Source organism: Miniopterus schreibersii (genome assembly GCF_964146895.1).
Source record: "Miniopterus schreibersii genome assembly, chromosome: 9".
Taxonomy (NCBI): Eukaryota; Metazoa; Chordata; class Mammalia; order Chiroptera; family Miniopteridae; genus Miniopterus; species Miniopterus schreibersii.
This window is the reverse complement of record NC_138118.1, coordinates 9221972-9243139: the sequence shown is the minus strand read 5'-3', so window position 1 is coordinate 9243139 and position 21168 is coordinate 9221972. Positions and strand designations below refer to the sequence as shown.

Below are 21168 nucleotides of genomic sequence, written 5' to 3'. Positions count from 1 at the left end.
GGAAAGGGAGTGGGGGTTTACCGTGGGGAGGCCCAACTGCACAGGGCAAAGGGTCTTTACATTTATTTCCCATGAAAAGCCTGAAATTAGGACCCAGATTTTACAAACAGAGAAAATGTAATCACTGTCAGATCATTTTTGACCCTGATGTTGGTTATCAATTATTTTAGCATGAAATATGTCTTGAAAGTTTGGTTGCAAAATAAGATTTATTTAAGATGGGAGAGGTTTTGGGACTGGGTAAAGGAGGTGAAGGAATTAAGAGGTACAAATTGGTAGTTACAGAACAGTCCTGGGGATGTAAAGTGTAGCATAGGGAATAGAGTCAATAATATTGTAATAACTGTGTATGGTGCCAGGTGGGTACTAGACTTACCAGGAGAATCATTTTAAAGGTTATAAAAAATGTCTAACCACTATGCTGTACACCTGGAACTAATATAATACTGAATGTCAAATGTAATGGAAAAAATTAAAAAGCATATTTAAAGTTAAATTAGAGACATAACTTTTCTTGATCAGAGCATCTATTAAGAAATCTCTTTATAGCCCTGGCCGGTTTGGCTCAGTGGTTAGAGAGTCGGCCTACAGACTGAAAGGTCTCGGGTTCAATTCCGGCCAAGGGCACGTACCTCAGTTACAGGCTCGATCCCCAGACCTGGTTGGGGCGCATGCAGGAGGCAACCTATCAATGTGTCTCTCTCACATTGATGTTTCTCTCTCTCTCTCTTTCCCCCCTCCCCCTTTTTCCCTCCCCCTTTCCACTCTCTCTGAAAAGCAACAGAAAAATATCCTCAGAATTTAAAAAAAAGAAAAGAAAAAAAAAGAAATCTCTTCATAAGTATGTAAATTTTACTGTCAAAGAGTTAAAACTTGCCCGGCCGGTGTGGCTCAGCAGTTGAGCATCGACCTATAATCCAGGAGATTGAGGTTCGATGCTGGGTCAGGGCAGATGCCCAGGTTGTGGGCTCGATTCCCAGTGCGGGGCATGCAGGTGGCAGCAGATCAATGACTCTCTCATCATTAATGTTTCTATCTCTCTCTCTTTCCCTTTCTCTCTCTGAAATCAATAAAGATATATATATTAAAAAAAAAAAAAAAAGAGTTGTAAGTTAGTAAATTCCTAAGAGCTGAACTGATGGGTCAAAGGGTATGGGGCCAACCTCACGTGTGATGATCACAGAACAAATGTTTAGGGAGCTGTGCCTGTGGATCAGATATGGCCCTTCTTTAAACACCTGTAACAACTTTCAACTCCAAATGTCATGGCCATGTCGTATCGGGTCAGATCTCAACCCGAGGACAAGATAGAGGAGGCTGCTGGCCCCTTGACATGGATGAGATCTGGTCTGGTCAAAGGCTTCAGCTGACACCACAGACGCTAATCCAAGATAGGGCGAATCAAAGCAGGAATTCGAGTGATGTCTCAACTTCAACTGGCCAAAGGTTCACTGGGCCGCTGGGGTCCAGGAGAAACAGAATTCAGCCCCTGGAGCTCTGTGGCTTAAGCGACAGTGCAAATGTTGTGCAGAAGATACACACTAAAATGTTTCCGACCCCAGCAAAAGGCTGAATGTCTCAGAAAGCCCAGCCTGGAGCCCAAGCTGCATGGCAGGCCGTCGCAGGAGTGCATCTGGAGGCTTCTGTCTTGAATGTGCTTTTCCCAAGAAAAGCTTTCTAAGGTGCTCTGTGTAGGACGAGAAAGACATGTGGTGGTGCCTTCTGGAGTTTCCAAAGAGATCAACTATGATGAAGATACCCCTCTATGACTCAGTCTCCAAGGACATGAGTGATAAGAGTGCTGGGAAACTGCACACCCCACCCAATATTGGTGATTAAAGGGATGGATGAGACAAAATGCAGTCTCCCCCTCAGCGCCCTCATAACCTCTCCCTGTGCGGTTCTGTGGACAGGCGGGACCCTTGCAGGCCACCAGCACCGCCTGAGGAGCAGGAGTCATCTGCCCCTCACTTTGATATGGGTGACAGTCATTGCCCACACCCTTTATTCCATCAAAAAGAGTAGAGTCTCCTCTGGGAGCACAGTGGGTAGATAAAATCCCATTCTAAGTGGTGCTGGGGCAGTCTCAAGACTTGACGTTTGGCAATTGAAGGGTTCCTTGAATAGGCTCCCAATTAAAGGTCAAAAATCATTTGTAGGGTAAATGCAGGAGGATGCCTGGCACTCGTTTCAAACCTAGGGTGGAAATGCTGCTTTTTGAGAGCTACTGGGGAAATCCTGTGGGACTGAGGCAATCACAGCAGCTGGAGAGGAAACAGATCTACTAGACTTTAAACATTCTACTAGACTTTGAACATGGGCTGAAACAGCCACTTTGGGATCAGCCCCATGATATATCTTCTCCACCTGACCCTGCTGCAGAAACCCCCACAGGTCCATGGGAGGATGCTGCACATGAATGGTCCTCACCTCCGTGGGCCCTGGACCACTCAACAATCCCTTTCTGCTATGATCCACAGATACTACAATTATAAGCCACTTTTTTTTCACAGAGCCCAACCTGCCCGGCCCCACAGGACCCACACTTAAGTAATAACCATACCACCATCGATAAGAAAAAAAAGAGATTGGACATTAACTTCTTCAACAGCATCATCCTCCCACCCCTCGCCTGCAGCCGTCACTCCATTCCCGCTGTCTCAGTGGAAGAGGCACCATTCTTCCTGTGCAAGGGCGCCTGGAGTTTGGACCCCCCGCCCCACTTACTAGCTGTGTGACCTAAGGAAAATTACTTCATCTCCTGTACGTTTCCTCCTCTGTAAAATGGAGTTAATAATTGTACCTGACAGGGTTGTTGTCAGGATTAAATAAGTTAATATAATTCATACATGTCGAGTGCCTAGAAGAAGGCCTGGCATATGGTAAGTGCACATTAAATGTTACTAATTAGTTATTACAATACCTGCTGTTATCACTTACTCCCGTCTCCTCTGAGACCTGGCTTTGGTAACTGTACCTTTTTCTCCATATCTTCAATCATTTTGTGCTTGTGGTAGGTCATCTCCAAAGACGACCCCCATCAATTCCTAAGCGTACGCTACCTCACCCACCAATGAGGCAGCTCCTCTTCCCTCCCACCCCCTGAAGCTGGGCAGGACTTGTGACTTCCTCTGGCCAACAGAATGCAGCAGGGACAACATTCTGGTTGCTCCTTTGGAGAACTTTTGAGCCTAGGATCTTAAGAAAGCTGGAAGCTTCTGCTTCACCCCTCTTGGAAGCCTGCTGCCAAATATGAAGTCTATTCCTCTGAGGCCACTGTGCTTTGAGGGAGGAGGAGGGAGGGTATGTGGAAGAGCATCAAGATACTAGACACATGCGGGAAACCCTCTTGGACCTTCCAGGCCACTCCTCATGCCAACCAAACGCAGCCAAGTGAGTGACCTCAGTCGAGGCTACGTTGAGCAGAAGAATCTCCCATCTGAAACCTGTCCAAATTCCTAAACCACAGAATTGCAAGAAATAATATATCATTATTATTCTAAGCAACTTAATTTTGGGCTGATTTGTTACACAGCAATAGCTAACTGAAACAGTGCTCCTCTTCAACACTAGAAGGCTCCATCCTACATCCTATCTGAAAGCAAAATCTCCCACACAGTTCTTCACTCCTACATCCACCACGTTACTGCCTTGTTTGTATCACCAATGCAGTCCTTATTATAGCACTTGGCACCCTGTGGGACAGTTATTCACGCATAGGACTCTCTCTCCTACTGGAGCAAGCTCCCTGAGGGCCATGACTGACTGTCGTATTTATCTCAGTGTCCCAAAATCTAGCATGGCACTCAGCACATGGCAGTCAAAGCTCACAAAATGCTAGCTGAATAATGCATGCATGCGTGAACGCATGGGACCTCCACACAACAGGCAGGCATTCTGGTGCTGCAAAGCCCAAGACAAGGAAAAAACACAGGATCCAGGTAAGCAAAAGTTCCAGAACCAGACAAAATCCAAAAGGTGCAGGAAGGAGAAAAAGAGATCAGCACGGTGAGTCAGAAGTCACAGCTGCAATCCACTGAGATCTGGTGCCTGTTTCTGCAGCACAACTAGGGGATCCTGACCCATAAAATAGACCTTCTACAGGGCACGTTGCTTTCCGCTCCTCGGCGCTGAACCCGGAATTGGAAGAGGGAGACAGAGAACTTAATGAGTAAAAGCAATATGGACTGTGATTAAAAAAACCAAACTGCCTGGCCGGGCGTGGCTCAGCGGTTGAGCATCGACCTGGGATCCAGGAGATCGCAGTTCAATTCCCGGTCAGGGCACATGCCCAGGTTGCAGGCTCGATGCCCAGTGGGGGCTGTGAGGGAGGCAGCCGATCAATGACTCTCTCATCATTGATGTTTCTCTCTCTCCCTCTTCTTCTCCCTCACTCCCTCTCTCTGAAGTCAATAAAGATATATTACAAAAAAAAAAAAATATATATATATATATATAGAGAGAGAGAGAGAGAGAGAGAGAGAGAGAGAGAGAGAACAGTTTCAGGTCTAAAATTTTTGGAAATTATTTACAAGGTTAAACTTTACCACCAGATCCAGGCAAAAACTCAAGGAGTTAATACAATGTGTTTTATGAAGAGTGAAAAGGCTCGAGGGGCATATAAAACAATGGAAGTAGGACACACCAGTTGGGTTTTGAACAAGGTCTTTATTTTAAGGCATCAACTTCCTCCCACCAAAATTTCAAAGTTAATGAGAAATTGATTTTAAACCAGTGGAATACACCAATTTATTAACAAAAGGGATGAATTACAGCCACACACTCTGCCATCGGAAACAAACCACAAGGAAATGATATGGTCAAAACAAAATACGAATATAATCAAAACCACAGGGATATGATCCAGGACATGATCAGAGAGGAAACGCAGTAAGAAAATTTGGTATAAAGAAAAATATTACCCTCTGTGCTGGAGGATATGGAATATGGGTCCATAAGATGAATTTCTAACTCCCTGAAATTTTTTATTTTTAAAATTTTAATTATTCATCTGCTGAAATAAAACAAAATGGCACCACCGCACAATACTTCAGCTTTCAGGAGCCTGCCTCTTTCATTTCTCTTACCTAGTATTCAGTGAGCACCTTCTATGTGCTAGGCCCTGTGTGCACCTTCACAGCCAGGACTTCTGTCCACAGGATCCCCCCGAGCAACCGAGAAAAGCCTGTGAGCAGGCACTCCAATGGTAGAGATCATAGTCAGTCATTCTTTTCTTTATTTTTTGTTGAATTTATTGGGGTGACATTGGTTAATAAAATTATATATGTTTCAGGTATACAATTCTACAATACATCATCTTTTTTCTATATTTTAGAGAGGGAGAGGAAAGGGGAGAGAGAGAAACATCGATTTGTGGCTCCACTTATTTCTGCATTCACTGGTTGCTTCTTGTATGTGCCCTGACCGGGATCGAGTCCACAATCGTGGCATATCGGGATGGTGCTCTAACCAACTGAGCTACCCAGCCGGGGCTACAGTCATTCTTTTTTTAAAATACATGTTTATCGATTTGAGAAAGACGAAGGGAGAAGGAGAGAGAGAGAGAAACATCAACAATGAGACAGTCATTGATCGGCTGCCTCCTGCACGCCCCCGACTGGGGATCGAGCCCGCAACCCGGGCATGTGCCCTGACTGGGAATCGAACCTCGATCTTCTGGATCCTAGGTCAATGCTCAACTGCTGAGCCACACCAGCCCGGCTATAGAGCCATTCTTAAATATGGACCCAGAGCGAAGGAAACCCTGGCTGGGAGATGCACATCCCCAACCCCTAGGGTTATAAGGACTCCTACTAGTTATGTGACCTCTCTAACCTTTATCTTCCTCATCTGTAAAATGGGGGTAATAACAATGCCTACGTAGTGGAGTTCTTGTCTAGATTAAACAAGATACACTGTGCCTAGCATGGTGTTTGGCACATGGCTAGCACTGTGTAATTGTTGGATAATTATTCCCAGGTCAGCCCTGAGATTTCTAGAGAAAACCAGAGAAAGGAGTGCAAAGGGGATCCCGATGCCAATTAGCAATCAAAGAAATGCAACTTTAAAGGAGGTATTTTTTAACCTATGAGTCTGGGAAAGATAACAATGATTAGTAACAGCCTGTATTACAGAGGGGGGAAGCACGCGGCACTGATTCATTGCTAGAGAGAATGTCAATAGCTTCAAACTTTCTAGAGAGCAACTTGGCAATACATATCAAAACTGAACACATGAATACCGCCTAGTCCAGCAGTTCTATTTCTGGGAACGGATCCTGAGGAGATAATTAGAAAGGTGTGTAAAGAGAGATGTACAAAGGTCCTCAGAGCAGTGTTTTCACCACAGCAGAAGTTGGAAGGAATATAATTCTCCATCGGCAGGGAACTGGTTCCATAACGCCCGGCACACCCACAGCGTGGAGTAAAACCGTGGAGTGGGGCCATCTCGCCAGTGATGCAGAGATTCTAGGAGAGAGTGTGAAGTGAAAAAAGCAAGCCGGCCAACACGCGGCGTATGAGACCAGTACTTTGCGTGTGCGTGTGTGTGTGTGTGTGTGTGTGCGCGTGTGCTTATGTGAGTAGGAAAATAAAGTCTGAAAAGAGAAACACTGAAATGGCAGTGTTTCTCTCTAGTGGTGGGATTTTTCACTTTCCACCTTACATCTTTTTGTACCATCTGAATTCACTTCATGTGCAATAAATTTTCTATTTCAAGCCTCGTCACATCACTCCTCTGCTCTAAACCCTCAACTGCTCCCCACCTTACCCACCCCCAGCGCCCACTTCCCCTCACACTGGCCCCCTCCCCGTCCCCCAGCACCAGGCACCCTGCTGCCTCCACACTGGCTACTCCACCTGCTGGGAACACCGTCCTCCAAAACCCTGCATGGTCTGTCCCTGTATCTCCTTCAGATTTTAGATGAAAAGTCACAGTTAGTTAAACCATGTCCCCCCAAAATCCCTACGTTAAAGTCCTAAGCCCCAGTATGTCAGAATGGGACCTTATTTGGAAACAGGAGCACTGCAGATGCAAGCAGTTTAGATGAGGTCATACTGGAGGAGGGTGGACCCTACTCAGTAACTCTCCTGTAACAAAGAGAAATCTGGACGCAGTCACGCATACGGGGAGAATGCCACGTGAAGAGGGCAGCTATGGGGCCACAAGCCAAGGACTGCCAGAAGCCAGGGGAGAGGCCTGGAGTACAGCCTCCCCTGGCACCTGCGGAGGGCGCATGGCCCCTCGACCTCTATCTGGAACTCCTAGCCTCCAGAACCATGCGACAGGAAGCTTCTCTTATTTAAGCCACTCGGTCTGTGGTACTTCGTTATGGCAGCCCCCGCAACTAATACAGTCACCTTGTCCATGAGGCCTCCCACGCCACCCTGATGAAAACTTCAGCTCCTCACTGCCAAGCCCTTCGTCTGCACCACTGTTTCATGGTAAGTCATCACCCAGAAACGCCCATGTAATCAACTCTGTCCCTGACGCATCCCGAGGGACCAGCACAGGGCCTGCCCAGAGCAGGCACTCAAGAAAGATCCGCTGGACGAATGAACACCACGGGCCAAAACAGATGAATTCTGCCCTGGTGGAGGGACGCAGAGAAGGGGCAGACAGATACAAGATGTGACCGGCGCCATGGGGGAAAATAAAGCAGCGTCAGGAGCAAGGAATTACGGAGGAGGCTGTTTTTAAAAAAAACATGGGTAGGAAGGCCTCTCTGACTGGGAGATGTGAGCAGAGACCTGAAGGAAGGGACGCAGTAAACCATGTAGATAATATCTGAGATAAGAATGTTCTTGGCTGAGGGAACAGTAAGTACAAATTATTGCAATGAACACATATCACTTTTATAATCAGGAAAAAGGCAGTAAAGTTATTGTAATCTTGAAAATGCATTAAAAACTTTTCAAAGCCGAATTTCAAGGGCTAGGAAGAATTTGATTTTCTAAATTCCTGAGACTGTATTCAGGCCCAGGTTGAAAACTCCAACCTCTTCCAAGAATCCCCTTCCCCAGCCCTGTCCCCCATCCCATCCTCCATCAAATGACTCGCCAGGGAAAAACACCCACGAATGCAAGGTTGGGGAGGGGGCAGGAGGGAGGTCAGGCAAGAGGTGAGGCAGTCCTGAGGCACAAAAGCCTGGACATCCTTCGTGGTGCCACGGAGCAAAGTGATTCTGTCCCAGACACCAGACACCGACTTGCTCCCCTCAACCCGCCACCACTCCCCCCACCCAGCCAGATCTGCCCTGTGCTATTGCCTTTCCGTCCCAGCCTGTCACCTGCCTCAGCCCGCCTGTTCCCAACCTGTCTGCCGTGTGCTCCTGCCCTGTCCCCAGACCACTGTGGTCCCGGCTCTGACCAATGCTCACTCCTGCTAACCGACCAGCTGGATCCCACTCAGCCTCAGTTTGGTTTTGTTTTTCTAATAATTGTGGGGTGTTTTTTTTAAAAAAAACACATAGCATCAATTTACCCTATTAACCATTTCTAAGTTTACAGCTAAATAGTGTTAAGTATTTTCACACTTTTGTACAACCAACTCTCCTCATTTTGCATAACTGAAACTCTGTACCCCATTAAACACTCACCCCCCGTTCCTGCCACCCCCCGCCCCTGGCAACCACCCCTCTACTTCTGTCTCCATGATTCTGACGACTCTAGGCCCCTCATATAAGTGGAATCGTACAGTGCGTGTCTTTTTGTGACAGGCTTATCTCACTCAGCATAATGCCAAGGCCCATCCGTATTGCAGCACATGTCAGAATGGCCCTCTTTCCTAAGAAGAGATCAGGATTCCACTGTATGGATGTACCACGTTTTATTCATCCGTATCAATCGATGGACACTTGGGCTGCTTCCAGCGCCACCTCAGTGCTGACACCTGTTTGCTTCAACTATCTCCAGATGCTTTCGAAATCCCCGGCAGTCACCCACCCTGACTCCTGCCGAGACCAGTGCAGGAAAACCCAGGACTGGACAGAGGCTTCCAAAGGCACTCAGGCTGCCCATCCAGCCAGACACCAGCTCGGCTCTGAACCTGCTGCTGCTGCTCCGTTTTCCCAGTCTCCTTGAAATCGGGGTGGAATTTTTCTCCCCACCAATTAGGTAACAATCAAAAATCTTTGAAAGGCACCCAGCCTCAATGAGACACTGCCTACTTGGCCAGAGCTCCTCAACCCTTAGTGTGCCTGCAAATCACCGGGAGATGCTCTTAAAGGGAAGATTCCGGGCGGGACCTGAGTGTCTGCCTTTGTAACAAGCTCTGGGGTGTTGTTGACGCCGCTGGTCCTCAGGCCACACCTGTCTCCTGGGCTTTGCCCAAGTGCCCCTAGAAGCTGGCTTCAGCAGATGGTTTGTTTGGTATGTTGGAGGCTTCCACCTTTGAGAGCTTCCCAGCAGTACTTACCCGGTGTTTCAGAGCAGCCCTGCAGGCTGTCTGGCTCCACAGTGAACCCAGCACCCAAAACAGCAGCGATGGGGGGTCCTGCCACAGGCCCCAAAAGGAGACCAGGGAACAAAGAAAGGAGGAGTTTCCAAGTGACTCCACAGGGCTCTGAACTGCCTGCCAAACACCGGCAGGAGCCCTCAAAGTCCCTGACCTCCCACCTAGACACCGTCACCTGGGCAGGGACCCAGGACCACTGTCACCTGCTCATTGCCCGCCAAGGCTCGGGCCACTCAGGGCTGCTAGAAAGGCGAGCAGAGAGCAACGGTCAGAACTTCCAACTTCAGCCAGGCCTCTTCTCAGTCTCCCAGGAAACCACCTGTATTTTCTCCCACTCCCAGTTCTACCTCGCACTTGCCCCCCTCTCAAAAGATGGTCTCATCCACCACTCTCCACAAAGTCACCCTCTCCTCAAAGCCCGTCTCCAGATCCAGCCTCCTATATCTTTTTTCCTGCTCTTCTCTAAAAGGAATCGCTGGTCCCATCCCCTCCAAATCCCAGACACTTCACCCCTGCCCTCACTGCCTCCCTCTCCAGCAACATCTGTCTCCTCCAACCCCACCCTTACTGGCTTACTCCCCTCCACAGGTGGCCCTCCCTACCACCCTCTAACTCAGGTCTCATGTCACTGCCAGAACACACACAGCATCTCCCAAGGCGGAAGCTGGCCCCCTGGCAGCTGCTGCTCTGTCCCCGTAAAGCACACCCAGGGGTTGAAAAGTGATGTCTGTCTCTGCTGCTGGCCCTCAATCCGAGGAGGGCAAAACTCAGTCTTCAAATCACATCACTTTCCCTCTCTCACTGGTCCCTTTCAGCACCAACATTTTGCTTTTGTTTTTGTTACTGTTGTTTTTTTAAAGATTTTTTAATTGATATCTGAGAGAGAGAGGAAGGGAAAGAGAGAGAAAAACATCGATGTGAGAGCAAAACATCCATCGGCTGCCTCTTACATGCCCCCTAATGGGGCTCGAGCCTGCAACCCGCGCATGGGCCCTGACCGGGAATTGAACTGAATTGAACCAGAGGCCGTTCAGTGCATGGAACGAGGCCCAACCAACTGAGCCACGCTGCCCAGAGCAAGCACCAACGTCCTGAATGGTCTGCGCCCACTGTGGGCACTTTCTCACAAGCCCCTACACCCAGATCCCCATTCCCAGTGCACCCCGTAAACCTAGAACCTGAGGACTCAGACTTGGAGCACCATGAAACCATGGGCAGCCGGCACAGACGGTTAAAGAAGCTGGAAGTGCAGAGCGGACGTTTCTGTGAAGGAAGCTCCAGCTGAAGGTGGAGGGTGGGGCGGGTGGAGCAAGAGGCGTGGAGGCCGCGTCGGTAACCCGGAGGAGATGTGGGGCTTGACTGATGGGGCAGTGGGGTGGCAGAGAAAAGGGGCAGAATACAGAGGTTTTTCCTCCCGTCAGGAGTCGTCGTTGGGTCGCTTCCCTTTGTTCCCTGAGGACTTGGTGTCCCACTCACAGTCCTTTCTACCTCGCTCTTGGCAAATCCAACATCCACAGATCACTCACCCAAAGGCCTTCATCCACATAACGGAGCCCAAGCGCAGAGGGGATCCCTTCCGAAACCTTAAATGCCAACACCGCCAGTCCCTCCAGCCCCCGCCCCACCTCTCTGCTCCTCCACTGCTTCGGGTCCCACCTCATCCAGCCTGAGGCCACCGAGCAGCATCCAGACCCCAGCTCCCCTAGCTTGTCACCACACCTGCCCTGGGACTCCCAGCCCTGACTCAGCCAGTCGCCTGCCTTTCCCTGGCCACATCTGGAATGTCAGATGCTGCTGGACGAAATCACATCACGGGGGCACTGGCATCACTACAAATCCCCCCCAACGCCTTAGACTTCACTCCAAACCTCCCACCAGCCCCTCCAATTCCTTCTCCCAATACTCTCTCTCCCCACCCCTGCTTGTCGCTTGTCGTCAGCCTGCCTGCCCACATGAACGTCCTCACTGGGGGTGAATTATCCCTCGGTTACCTCTTCTCCTCAAATTTTCAACCACTCTTTCTTTACCAGTTCTTCCTGGAAGCCTATAAACATGGTCAGGTCTCTAACCTGTTTCTAAAAGCTCCACCAACCCCAGGCCACCTTCAGGTTACAGGGGGTAATAAACCTCACAGGCATGAGAATCACCTGAGGAGCGTACTGAAGGTTTCAGGACTACAAAACCTCCAGCACCCCCTAACTCAGTAGGTCTAGCTTGGCCATGAGTCCAGGTTTTTAATAAGAACCTCAGGGGATTCTGACCGAGTGGCCCTCACACCATCCTCTGAGGAAGTTTCCTGCAGCAGCATTGGACATGAATGTGACAACTACCTATATAAAAGCTCTCCCCTCCCTTGGTTGTCAGGACAGTTTCCTCTGTGGGCTCCCTTCTCTTCCCCTGTCCTGAACGTTAGTCTCCTGGGCATCTGTCCTTGGCCTCTTTCTCTTGCAATTACATGCTCTTTCTCGGTAGGGTGGCCTAGGTCTGTAACTTCAACTACCATCAAATGTATCCGCTTAACACACTTTTTTAGAAGTCCTAGATCTGGGAGGGAGGGAAGGAGGGAAGGAGGGAGGGAAGGAAGGAGGGAAGGAGGGATGGAGGGAAGGAGGGAAGGAGGGAAGGAGGGAGGGACTGATGATACTCAACGCAGTATACAACAGGTGGGCATTCGAAATGACCAGCCATGTGAAATGACCAACCCAAGGCATGCTGTTCTACAGCAAAGTCCTGAGGTTCCCGCTAGCTGGGCATTAACCCTTCAGTTGCTGGACCTTGGGAAGGTTGATAGGGAAGTGGTCCTAAGAGAAGAATCCTGAGGCAGGTCATGAAGACCCAAGGAATTTAGGGGAATGAGGGATGCTCGGTACAGCAGCTTTCCAACCGATCATGCTGCCTGGGCATGTGAAGGAATGTCGATCCCAAAGGCAGGTGTATCTCAAGGTCTCTGAAGATCTGGATGGGCTCCAGCGTAGTCTGGGCTGACTCAGGCCCTGGCGAGCCAACACCACTTACTCCCAGAAGGTTGGAACGGGAGTCATTACCGCTTAGCCCAGTGCTTCTCAAACTTTAAGTGTGTGTGTGCGATCACCCAAGGGCCTTGTGAAATGCAGCCTCTGACTCTGAAGGTCCAGGGTGGGGCCTGAGACTCTGCATTTCTAACAAGATCCCAGATGGCAAGGATGCTGCAGGTCTGTGGACCACACTTTCAGTAGCAAGGCTAGATTTTCACCAATGAGGAAAAGCAATGCCCAGAGCTGTGTGCCATAGCACTAGCATACCTAGAGCATTACCGAGCAAGATGTGGGGGAGAGACAAAGAGAAAGATTAAGTAGATTAAGAGCAAAGTAGCCCAGCCCGCGTGGCTCAGCAGTTGAGCGTCGACCTAGGATCCAGGAGATTGCGGTTCGATTCCCGGTCAGGGCACATGCCCGGGTTGCGAGCTCGATCCCCAGCATGGGGCGTGCAGGAGGCAGCCGATCAATGACTCTCATCATTGATGTTTCTGTCTCTCTCTCCCCTTCTCCCTTCCTCTCTCTGAAATCAATAAAGGTATATTTTTTAAAAGGGGGGGCATGCAAGAGAGAACAAAGTAGGTGTGCTGGGGGTGGGGATGCAAGAGGGAGAGTAGATGAAGGTTTATTCCCTGGGTCAAAACATCTACAGAACAGTGGATGGCAGCACCCACGAGCATTCAATGGACACAGGACACTTACTATCTATAGCAAGCACATTCCAAGGCAGCCAACACATGGGCTGGAGGTGTAAGAGCTGAAAGAGAACTCGGCGATCGTCAGAGCGACCCCATCTCACACTGATGAAGAAACCCAGGACAAGGTAACTTGTCCACAGCCACAAAGCCACTTATCAGCAGAAAAGAGCACCCGCAGGTTTCCCGCTCGCAGTCCAACGTGCTTCCCAACAGATCACGCTGCCTGAGAGTGTGAAGGAGAAATCCTGTCTCTGCCGCAGATGAAAAGTGGGTGGTCACAACTTGGCAACAAATTAGATCAGTTAGAACAGCATCTTCCTATCTGAGAAAATCAACCCAGTGTGAGTATAATTACAGTAATTAGCTGCCTCCAGCACCCGGGGCACTGAGAGAAAAACCTGTGGCTCCCAGGTCCCAGGCGACTTTTAACAACACCCTGCCTGGGCTCTGTTTTCAGGATTAAGGGAGGTATTTCCTGACAAAGACTGCAACAGCTGTTCCCAAGGGAACGGGAGTGAGAATTTAAAATGAAGCCCTCCATGTCCTTTGACTCCCAAACCAAAGAAAACTAAGCCAACAAGATATAACAGGAAAAAAAAACCTGTTTCAATGTTATGATCTTAAATCAACTGTTCTAACGGTAGAAAAAAAACTGCAAGATATTAAGTGCCATACCCCCAAAATGCTATGAATTCAGTTACTGGATTTATAATATCTGGATCAGTGGTTCCAAAATGCCTTAAAATCAGCTGTGAACTTGTTAAAAAGGAAGATGCCCAGGCGCCCCCACCAAAAAGTCTAACGTGGGTCAAGGGTGAGTCCCAGAGATCTAAATTCTTACCAAGCAACTCCCCCATCCCCAAGTTGTTGACGCGGAAGATAGAAGTATGACACTTTTGAGACATTTATCTTAGTTCTTGTTTATAGGATACTAAACCACTCAAAAAGTATAACAAATATTCACCTCGAAATGGCTAATAAATAGCACATCAAGTAAGATTAAAATTTAAACTGCCATAAGTATAAATGCAATGAAAAAAATACAAAAAGAAAAACAGCCTGGCCGGCGTGGCTCAGCGGTTGACCATCGACCTAGGACCCAGGAGATCGAGGTTTGATTCCCGGTCAGGGCACATGCCCGGGTTGCGGGCTCGATCCCCAGCAAGGAGTGTGCAGGAGGCAGTGGGTCAATGACTCTCATCATTGATGTTTCTCTCTCTCTCTCTCTCTCTCTCTCCCTTCTTCTCTCTGAAATCAATAAAAATATATATTTTTTAAAAAGGTATTCATTCAAAAAGAAAAACAAAATGGCCAATTTTGCTACTCAAAATAATCAAAAACTTCTAAATTTCAAAATTACATAAAAATTTTTTAAAACTCCATCGGGCCCGGCTGGGCGTGGCTCAGCGGTTGAGCGTCGACCTAGGAGCCAGGCGATCGGGGTTCGATTCCCAGTCAGGGCACATGACCGGGTTGCAGGCTCCATCCCCAGTCAGGGGCGTGCAGGAGGCAGCCGATCAATGACTCTCTCATCACTGATGTTTCTATCTCTCTCTCCCTCTCCTTTCCTCTCTCTGAAATCAATAAAGATATATTTAAAAAAAAAAAAAAAAACTCCATTGGAAGGGGAAAGTGCTAACACATAGAAAAAAATGGTTGCCATCCATATATACAGAAAGATTTAAATATATATGCCACAACAGATACATGAGCAAAAACACAGAAAATTCATGGACTACAAATACCAAATAAACACAAAATATTCAACTCAAAAGTAATACAAAATTAAAGCAATGTATTACAAATTTATTTAACACGGGATTTTAAAAATAATATTCAATACTAGTGAGGACGACGTGAATCAGGCCACTGCTAGGCTTTATCCAGCGTTACAGCCTCATTAAAAAGTTGATTCATTCAACAACCACTTACTGAGCACCTATTAGGTACCAACCACACTGACCAAAACATGCAGAGATCCAGCCTGGTGGGCCTTAGATTTAAGTTACACCCTAATTTCCCTTCTAGAAATGTAGACTTTAAAAAAACAAAAAACTGACACACAAAGAAATATAGACAAAGCCTTACCTATACAGCTATTCATCATAGCATTGTTTATAACAGCCAAAAAAGCCAAGAATAATAAAGGGATCATTAAGTGATTATTAGGATGGAAAATTGTGTTTTCAAAACAATTACTGAATAGGGAAATGCTTAAGTTAATTATTGAGTGGAAAAAGGTAAATACAATTGGGCATATGATTCCGTTTTCCCTTTTTTTTCAGTGTTAACAAAGAAAAGACAAAACTATTGACAGTGTTATGTGTGGATTGTGGAAGCATGGGTAGCTGTTTTCTATACTTTCTAATAATTTCCAAATTCTTTACAAAGTTATCAGTTTCATAATAACTATTATTTTGAGAAAGACTTATATCTGAATACGATGAAGGAATGGGCACGATTCTTTCTTTTTATGCTGTGGGCGTAGGATCTCCTAAAAGCACAACATTCAAAAGCAAGTCCAAAGTATTACAAATTGTTTCCACAACAGTGAACAGTCAAGACCAAACTTATAAATGTTTACACAAACAAAAAAGGGCACATTCAAAATGCTGAATGAAATGGAAATAGACAAGAAATTGAAGAAACATAGAAATTTAAATAAAGACTGAACTAAGGGGACCAACTGGAAGGGGGACTCCATCTGACAGAAGTTAACAAGGAAAGAGAAACCTCCTGAAAGAGGAAGGCGTTTTCAGCCAGCCACAGAAGGAGCTGGTGTCTAACCTAGGAAATCCAAAACGGGATTAAGACAGAACATTTTCTGACTAATACCACTTACTCTTCAGAAAGAGAACCACCATGTCAGAGTTCAGCAAAGCCTCCCCCGTCCCCACTCTGATGGTGAAAATACAACACTCAGGACTCGGGGCCAGAGGGTCCTAGTGGCACAGAGAAGAGGCCAGGGCCAAACCACTGAAATGCAATCTCTTCTCAGCCACCACTCACCATGCGTCAGGAAGCCACCCTTCACCCATGCCACTCCTCACAGCCTTCAAGAAGTGGGCCACCTCTGGCAGGTCTTCCCTGGAGCACCTTCGCTCACTGCCTGTCTCGCCCATGAACAGTCCATGCAGGGGTCTGTGCTTGCTTGTGCAGGGCTTCGTGCTTCAATCGGGTCCTTGAGGACAGCTGCTTCCTAGCCTAGTGCCCAGCCTAGAAGCAGCTGCGCAAAGCAGAGGAGCCCGGGGCACAAATTAGCAGAAGGGTGAAGTCTCTGCTTCCGTGAGGCCAGCTCGAGAGTGCTCACATAGCTCATTTCATGTCTCCAGGCTGAATACAGCCATGCCTCGGAGATACTGCGGCCTTGCTCGGCTCCAGACCACCATAATAAAGCGAGTCATAATCTTTTTGCTGGTGGAGGGTGTTGCCTTCAATTTGTACCCAAAAAAAGAAAAGGCAACACCTGTGAAGGGCAATAAAGCGGTGCACCATAAAACAGGGATCCGCCTGTGTTTGTATCATGGGTTGACAAGAAACAGGAATGGACTTCTAAAGAAGAAAAAGTTTAAAAAAAAAGAAAAAGTTATGGACGAACAGAACAAACAGCTCCACTACTGATACCAGATTTATCAAAAGAATTACTTATATCCTCCACTTCTGCAATATATCCAGATGGCCACATTCGCCCGGGGAAGCTGTTACAGAGGTGAAGCGCATGGAGTTTGGAGTCAAACTAACCTAAAGACCCTGCAGCCTTAGTTTCCTCATCTGTAAAATGGGGACAATGATGCCTAACCCACAAGGAAACTGGATCTTGTGTGTAAAACGTAGCACCCGGGACACAGGCAGGACTCGGTAAATGGAAATGATTCGTTTGCCTGTCCCACAGCTGGTGACTCCATTAGTATCAGGTGGGCTTTCTTTGTTGACTAAAGCCAAGGGCAGTCCTCATGATCATCTCACAGAAAGCCCAGGGGCTCCTCTCCTCTCTGGACACACAGGGCTGGAACATGCAGGGAGCAGAACTGTGACCTGGGGGGCTACGTTAGGCAAAGTGGTTTGCACCCTTGGTGTACTGCCAGCAAGAAGCCCACGGCTCTGGTGTGGCTTTCTGAGGCAGGGTTCCACCCAGCTGTGGGAAACCTTTGTGGAGGCCTCAGGTGTGTACAAGCCTGCGGGTCAGGGCAGCAGCGAGACTGAAAAGTGATGACTCTGCACAGACTAGCCTGTGACCTTGACCAAGTCACTTCTCTACGTCAGTTTCCTCTTTAGTAAAAGTGCTTCCATTCTATGATCCCTGAAGTCTCTTCCCGGGCTTCTACGGGACCATCCCCTACATGGCGCTGGTTATATTTCCAACAGTGAGGTCCAAGGGACACCTTCAAATGTGTTCCGTTTCCTTTCAAAGCCACTTGGCAGCCTTCTGGCCCTCCTCCCAAGAGAAGGGAGGATTAGGCTTTCTGTTTTTGCCCCGTGTCCACCCAGCGTGGCTCATTCCACCTTTCCTTTCCTGCCCACAAAGTGGTCAAGTGTGTGTGCACCGGGGGGCAACCGCTGGCTTAGGGCCTGTCAGCTCTGAGATGGTTTCCAGACCATCCTGTGTGTATGCTCAGGGTGGACAAATAAACATTTCAGAGAAGCAAAATGAATTAAATCATTTCCTCAACAACAAAACCCGCCCACAGGCTTCTTCATAAATCATGCCTCTTAATTCCATGCTGACGACCCGTCAGTAAACTGCATCTATTATAAAAACAACCCTGACTCCTTTCATGCCCTGACACTTCAGGATCACAATATTTTCACACTCTATTGTACTAATGCCTTTGCAGAAGTAAAAGCAATACAGCTAGCTCCCTGGAAAGACCCGTGGCCAGGGCGCTTTCCAAGAGATGTTCTTTGAATGTTCTTTGTGTCCTGGTGCACTGGGGGGACACCGCCAGCCTCCCTGTATCTGGGGGGCGCAGGGCCACTCAGAGTAACGCAACGCCCGTTCTTAAACCACACACACACCCCGAATGTCCCCCTCCAGCCTGACAATAAAGTGTCCCCAAACATTTGATGTAACACACTGATACAGCCATGCACAAATACAATTCCACTGCCTGCATTTTGCAGAAAAAAAAATAAAAATAAAAAATAAGGGCACGTCCGGAGATGAAGCCGCCAGACCCGCCTCGGGGTCCGAGGATAGCAGGATAGCTTTGCAGATCGTCATTAGCCAGATTGGCCACAATCCGCTCGCTTTTGGTTTTTCTCAGCGCCTTTATCTGCTGGGCCCGAGAAGAATGGAAAAGCATCTCGAGAAAGGAGGGCGAGGGAGCGGCGGAGAATAAAAGAGTATGGGCGGGGAGAGCAGGGTTTTGAAAACGGCGGCGAGGAAGGCAGGCAGGGTCGCGGCGGCGGCCCGCGGGTCCCCGCGGCGCTTACCTGGGGCGCACGAGGCCGGCCGGGCGAGCAGCAGCAGCCAGAGCCCGGGCAGCAGCAGCCACGGGCGGCGGCCGGCGGAAGGCCCGCGGCCGCTCGGCCCCGGGGCCGGCGCGACCCCGGCGCGGGTCTTCCCGTCCATGGCCGCGCTCGGCGTCGGCGCCGCGCCCCCGGCGGTCCCGACCGGCGCCCGGCCCGGCCTCGCGGCTCGGCGCGCTCGGACGCGGCGGAGGCGGCCGCTGGGCTGCGGCTGGGACGGGGCGCCGCGCACCGGCGCGGAGGGAGGCCGGCGAGGCGGGGGCGGGCCGGGGGCCGGAACCGCGGACAGGGGCCGCCAGCCGCACGCCGGCCTCGCCGCTCCGCCCCCTTCGGAGCCTCGCGGCCGCTGCCCGGCAACGCGCGGGCCCGGGCGCGGGGAGGCGAGCACCACCTCCCGGCCGGCCGGGCGCCTGCCTGCCTGCCTGCGCGCTGGCCGGGCGAAGGCGCGGGGCGCGGGGGCGCGGGGGCGCCGGGTCCTCCCCCAGCGCCCGCCTCCCGGGAGGGGGCGCGGGGGGCGCGGGAGGCCTGGGCCCGGCCGGGAGCCGGCGCCGCCCCGGCCCGCACCCCACGCCGGGTCCCGCCGCCTGGGGGCCCCGCGCGCGCCCCCGGGGAGAGCAGGAGGCCCGCCTGCAGGGCTCCGAGCCGGAAACCTGGCGGCCCGGGCGCGGCGGGCCTCTGCCCGACTGTGTGCGGGGCGGCAGGTGTGAGCCGGGCGCCTGCGCTTGCAGGACGGCCTCGGGGCTGCGAGGGGACAAAGCCGAGGGCAGGTCGCGCTCGCTTCCCAGGAGCCTGGCAGGCAGCGGACGGGGCGAGAGAAGCGCGCACGCAGCTCGACCCATCCTCTCCCCTTAGAGGCTCTGCCTCCTGCCCGGGTCGTGGGGACAGGACGCTCCCGACCCGGGGCGCCCGCACACCCGGCACGTAGTAGGCTTTCAGAAGGCGCCCGCTGAACCGAGTTGAAGTGGAGCTGGAGAGAACCGCGCACGTCCAGGCCCTTTGGGGGAGAGCAGCGCTCTCGGGAGGTGGAGGGGATGTCAGAGGGTTAGCGTCTGGGGCTAGGGATCCCCTGGGAAAGGAGGAAAGCGAAGAAGGGAGGTAGCGTTTGGCCAAGGACCCGCGTTGGCCCAGGCATCTCACTCTGAAACGCTCGGGGGTTCAAGGTCTTGCAACGTGGAACCGGCAGTTCTGAATCTTCGCGTCCTGTTGCGGTGCACTAGGCGGGGGACGAAAGGCGTGAGTGGGGGGCACTGTCTTACCGCCTGGGATACTATGGGGGACAGTAACAAAGGTGAATCATCCACAGGGACAAAAGGGTCGGTGTTGTGCTCCTGCCCCGTTCCCCCTGGAGGCCCATCCTTGCAACCCTTCTAGGCAGGAACAGCCCCATCTCAGAAGGCTGAGCGCAGTCCTCTGCACACATGCCTGTTAGCTTCCAGGAAGAGGACTGAGAATAAAGGTTGAAGACAGTTTTGGTTCATGTTCCTAATGTGTACTTTATTATTCCTCCGCATCATAAGCAGTCCCTGTTCCTAGCAACTTGTCCCCCTACCCCCCTCCTGAAGAGAAAGCTTTGCAGACGTTGCCTCCAGCTCATAAACTCCAGGTGAGGACACTGTGGAGACACTGCCCCTGGGATGGGATGGCCCCAGGTCTGGGACCTCTACTCACACTTCACCTCACTCTCTGAACTCACTGTGTAAAAACTTCATTTGACCGCAGACTGCTACCTTGAGGTGATTAAGTTGCCTCGTCCTGTTATTTTATCTTCTCTGAAATTATGCTGTGCCTCTCCAACCAAATTAATATAAAGTTTGAAGCTGGTGGCACCCTGCTTAGGGTTTCCCACAGCACCGGCAAACCCTCATTATACATTTGTGGACTTGAACCAGACCACCCACCTGCGCAGGAAAGAGGTTTAACCTTTTCGATTTGGCCCCAGCCTCCAGTAAGCACCCGCCTACACTAGAACCCAGGGTACTAGAAAAAGGAAGCTCCCTCTCAGGTCTCAGGCAATTCAGGGAAATTAAATGTTTACCCAGCCATTAAGAAGGGTTTGACAGCAGTCGGAAATAAAAATCGCAACTTCGAGATAATACAAAAGACTCGAGATCACTAACTTTCTAAGGAAAGTGAGATCCCCTGGGTCCCATAGTCTCCGAGCTCTGAAGGCATAAAACTAAATATTACTTCTGTTAGGACCTAGAGCATTCTGCCTCAGTGTTTGGAAAAACGTCTCCCAGGGCTCTAACAGTTCAGCTGGTAAGTTGTGTGACTCGGAGTCCAAGACGGACTGAGTGGCACAAGGTAGGATGTATATATGTGTGTGTGTGTACGCACATACATGCCCCCACATGTATATGCACACACCTACACACATTTGTCTGATATGAGAAGGGAGTAAGCCAAGGCCTTAAGGCTTCATACTAAAGAACACTTCTGAGCTCCTATTATGGCCTGTTAAAGATATCTCATCCACTTCTCATTTTATAGATTTTTAAAAAGCCAAAGAAGTCAGTTTATTTACCTCAGGCTCA

General features: G+C 49.8%; 1 protein-coding gene across 2 annotated transcripts in view; it reads right to left on the bottom strand.

Annotated features, from left to right (window-relative positions):
* Positions 1–18763, bottom strand: part of KIAA1549 — a 110019-nt gene extending 91256 nt beyond the window's left edge. The window contains exon 1 of one of the 2 annotated variants that reach the window (XR_013999544.1): positions 18599–18737. Coding sequence is in view for 1 of the 2 variants with exons in the window: in XM_081147057.1 (XP_081003183.1) it covers positions 18599–18737 (139 nt within the window). In the remaining variant the exon portion in view is untranslated. Of the gene's footprint in view, positions 1–18598 lie in introns of both variants that reach the window. The other variant, XM_081147057.1, reaches the window with a different exon arrangement.
* Between the last annotated feature and the right edge of the window lie 2405 nt (positions 18764–21168).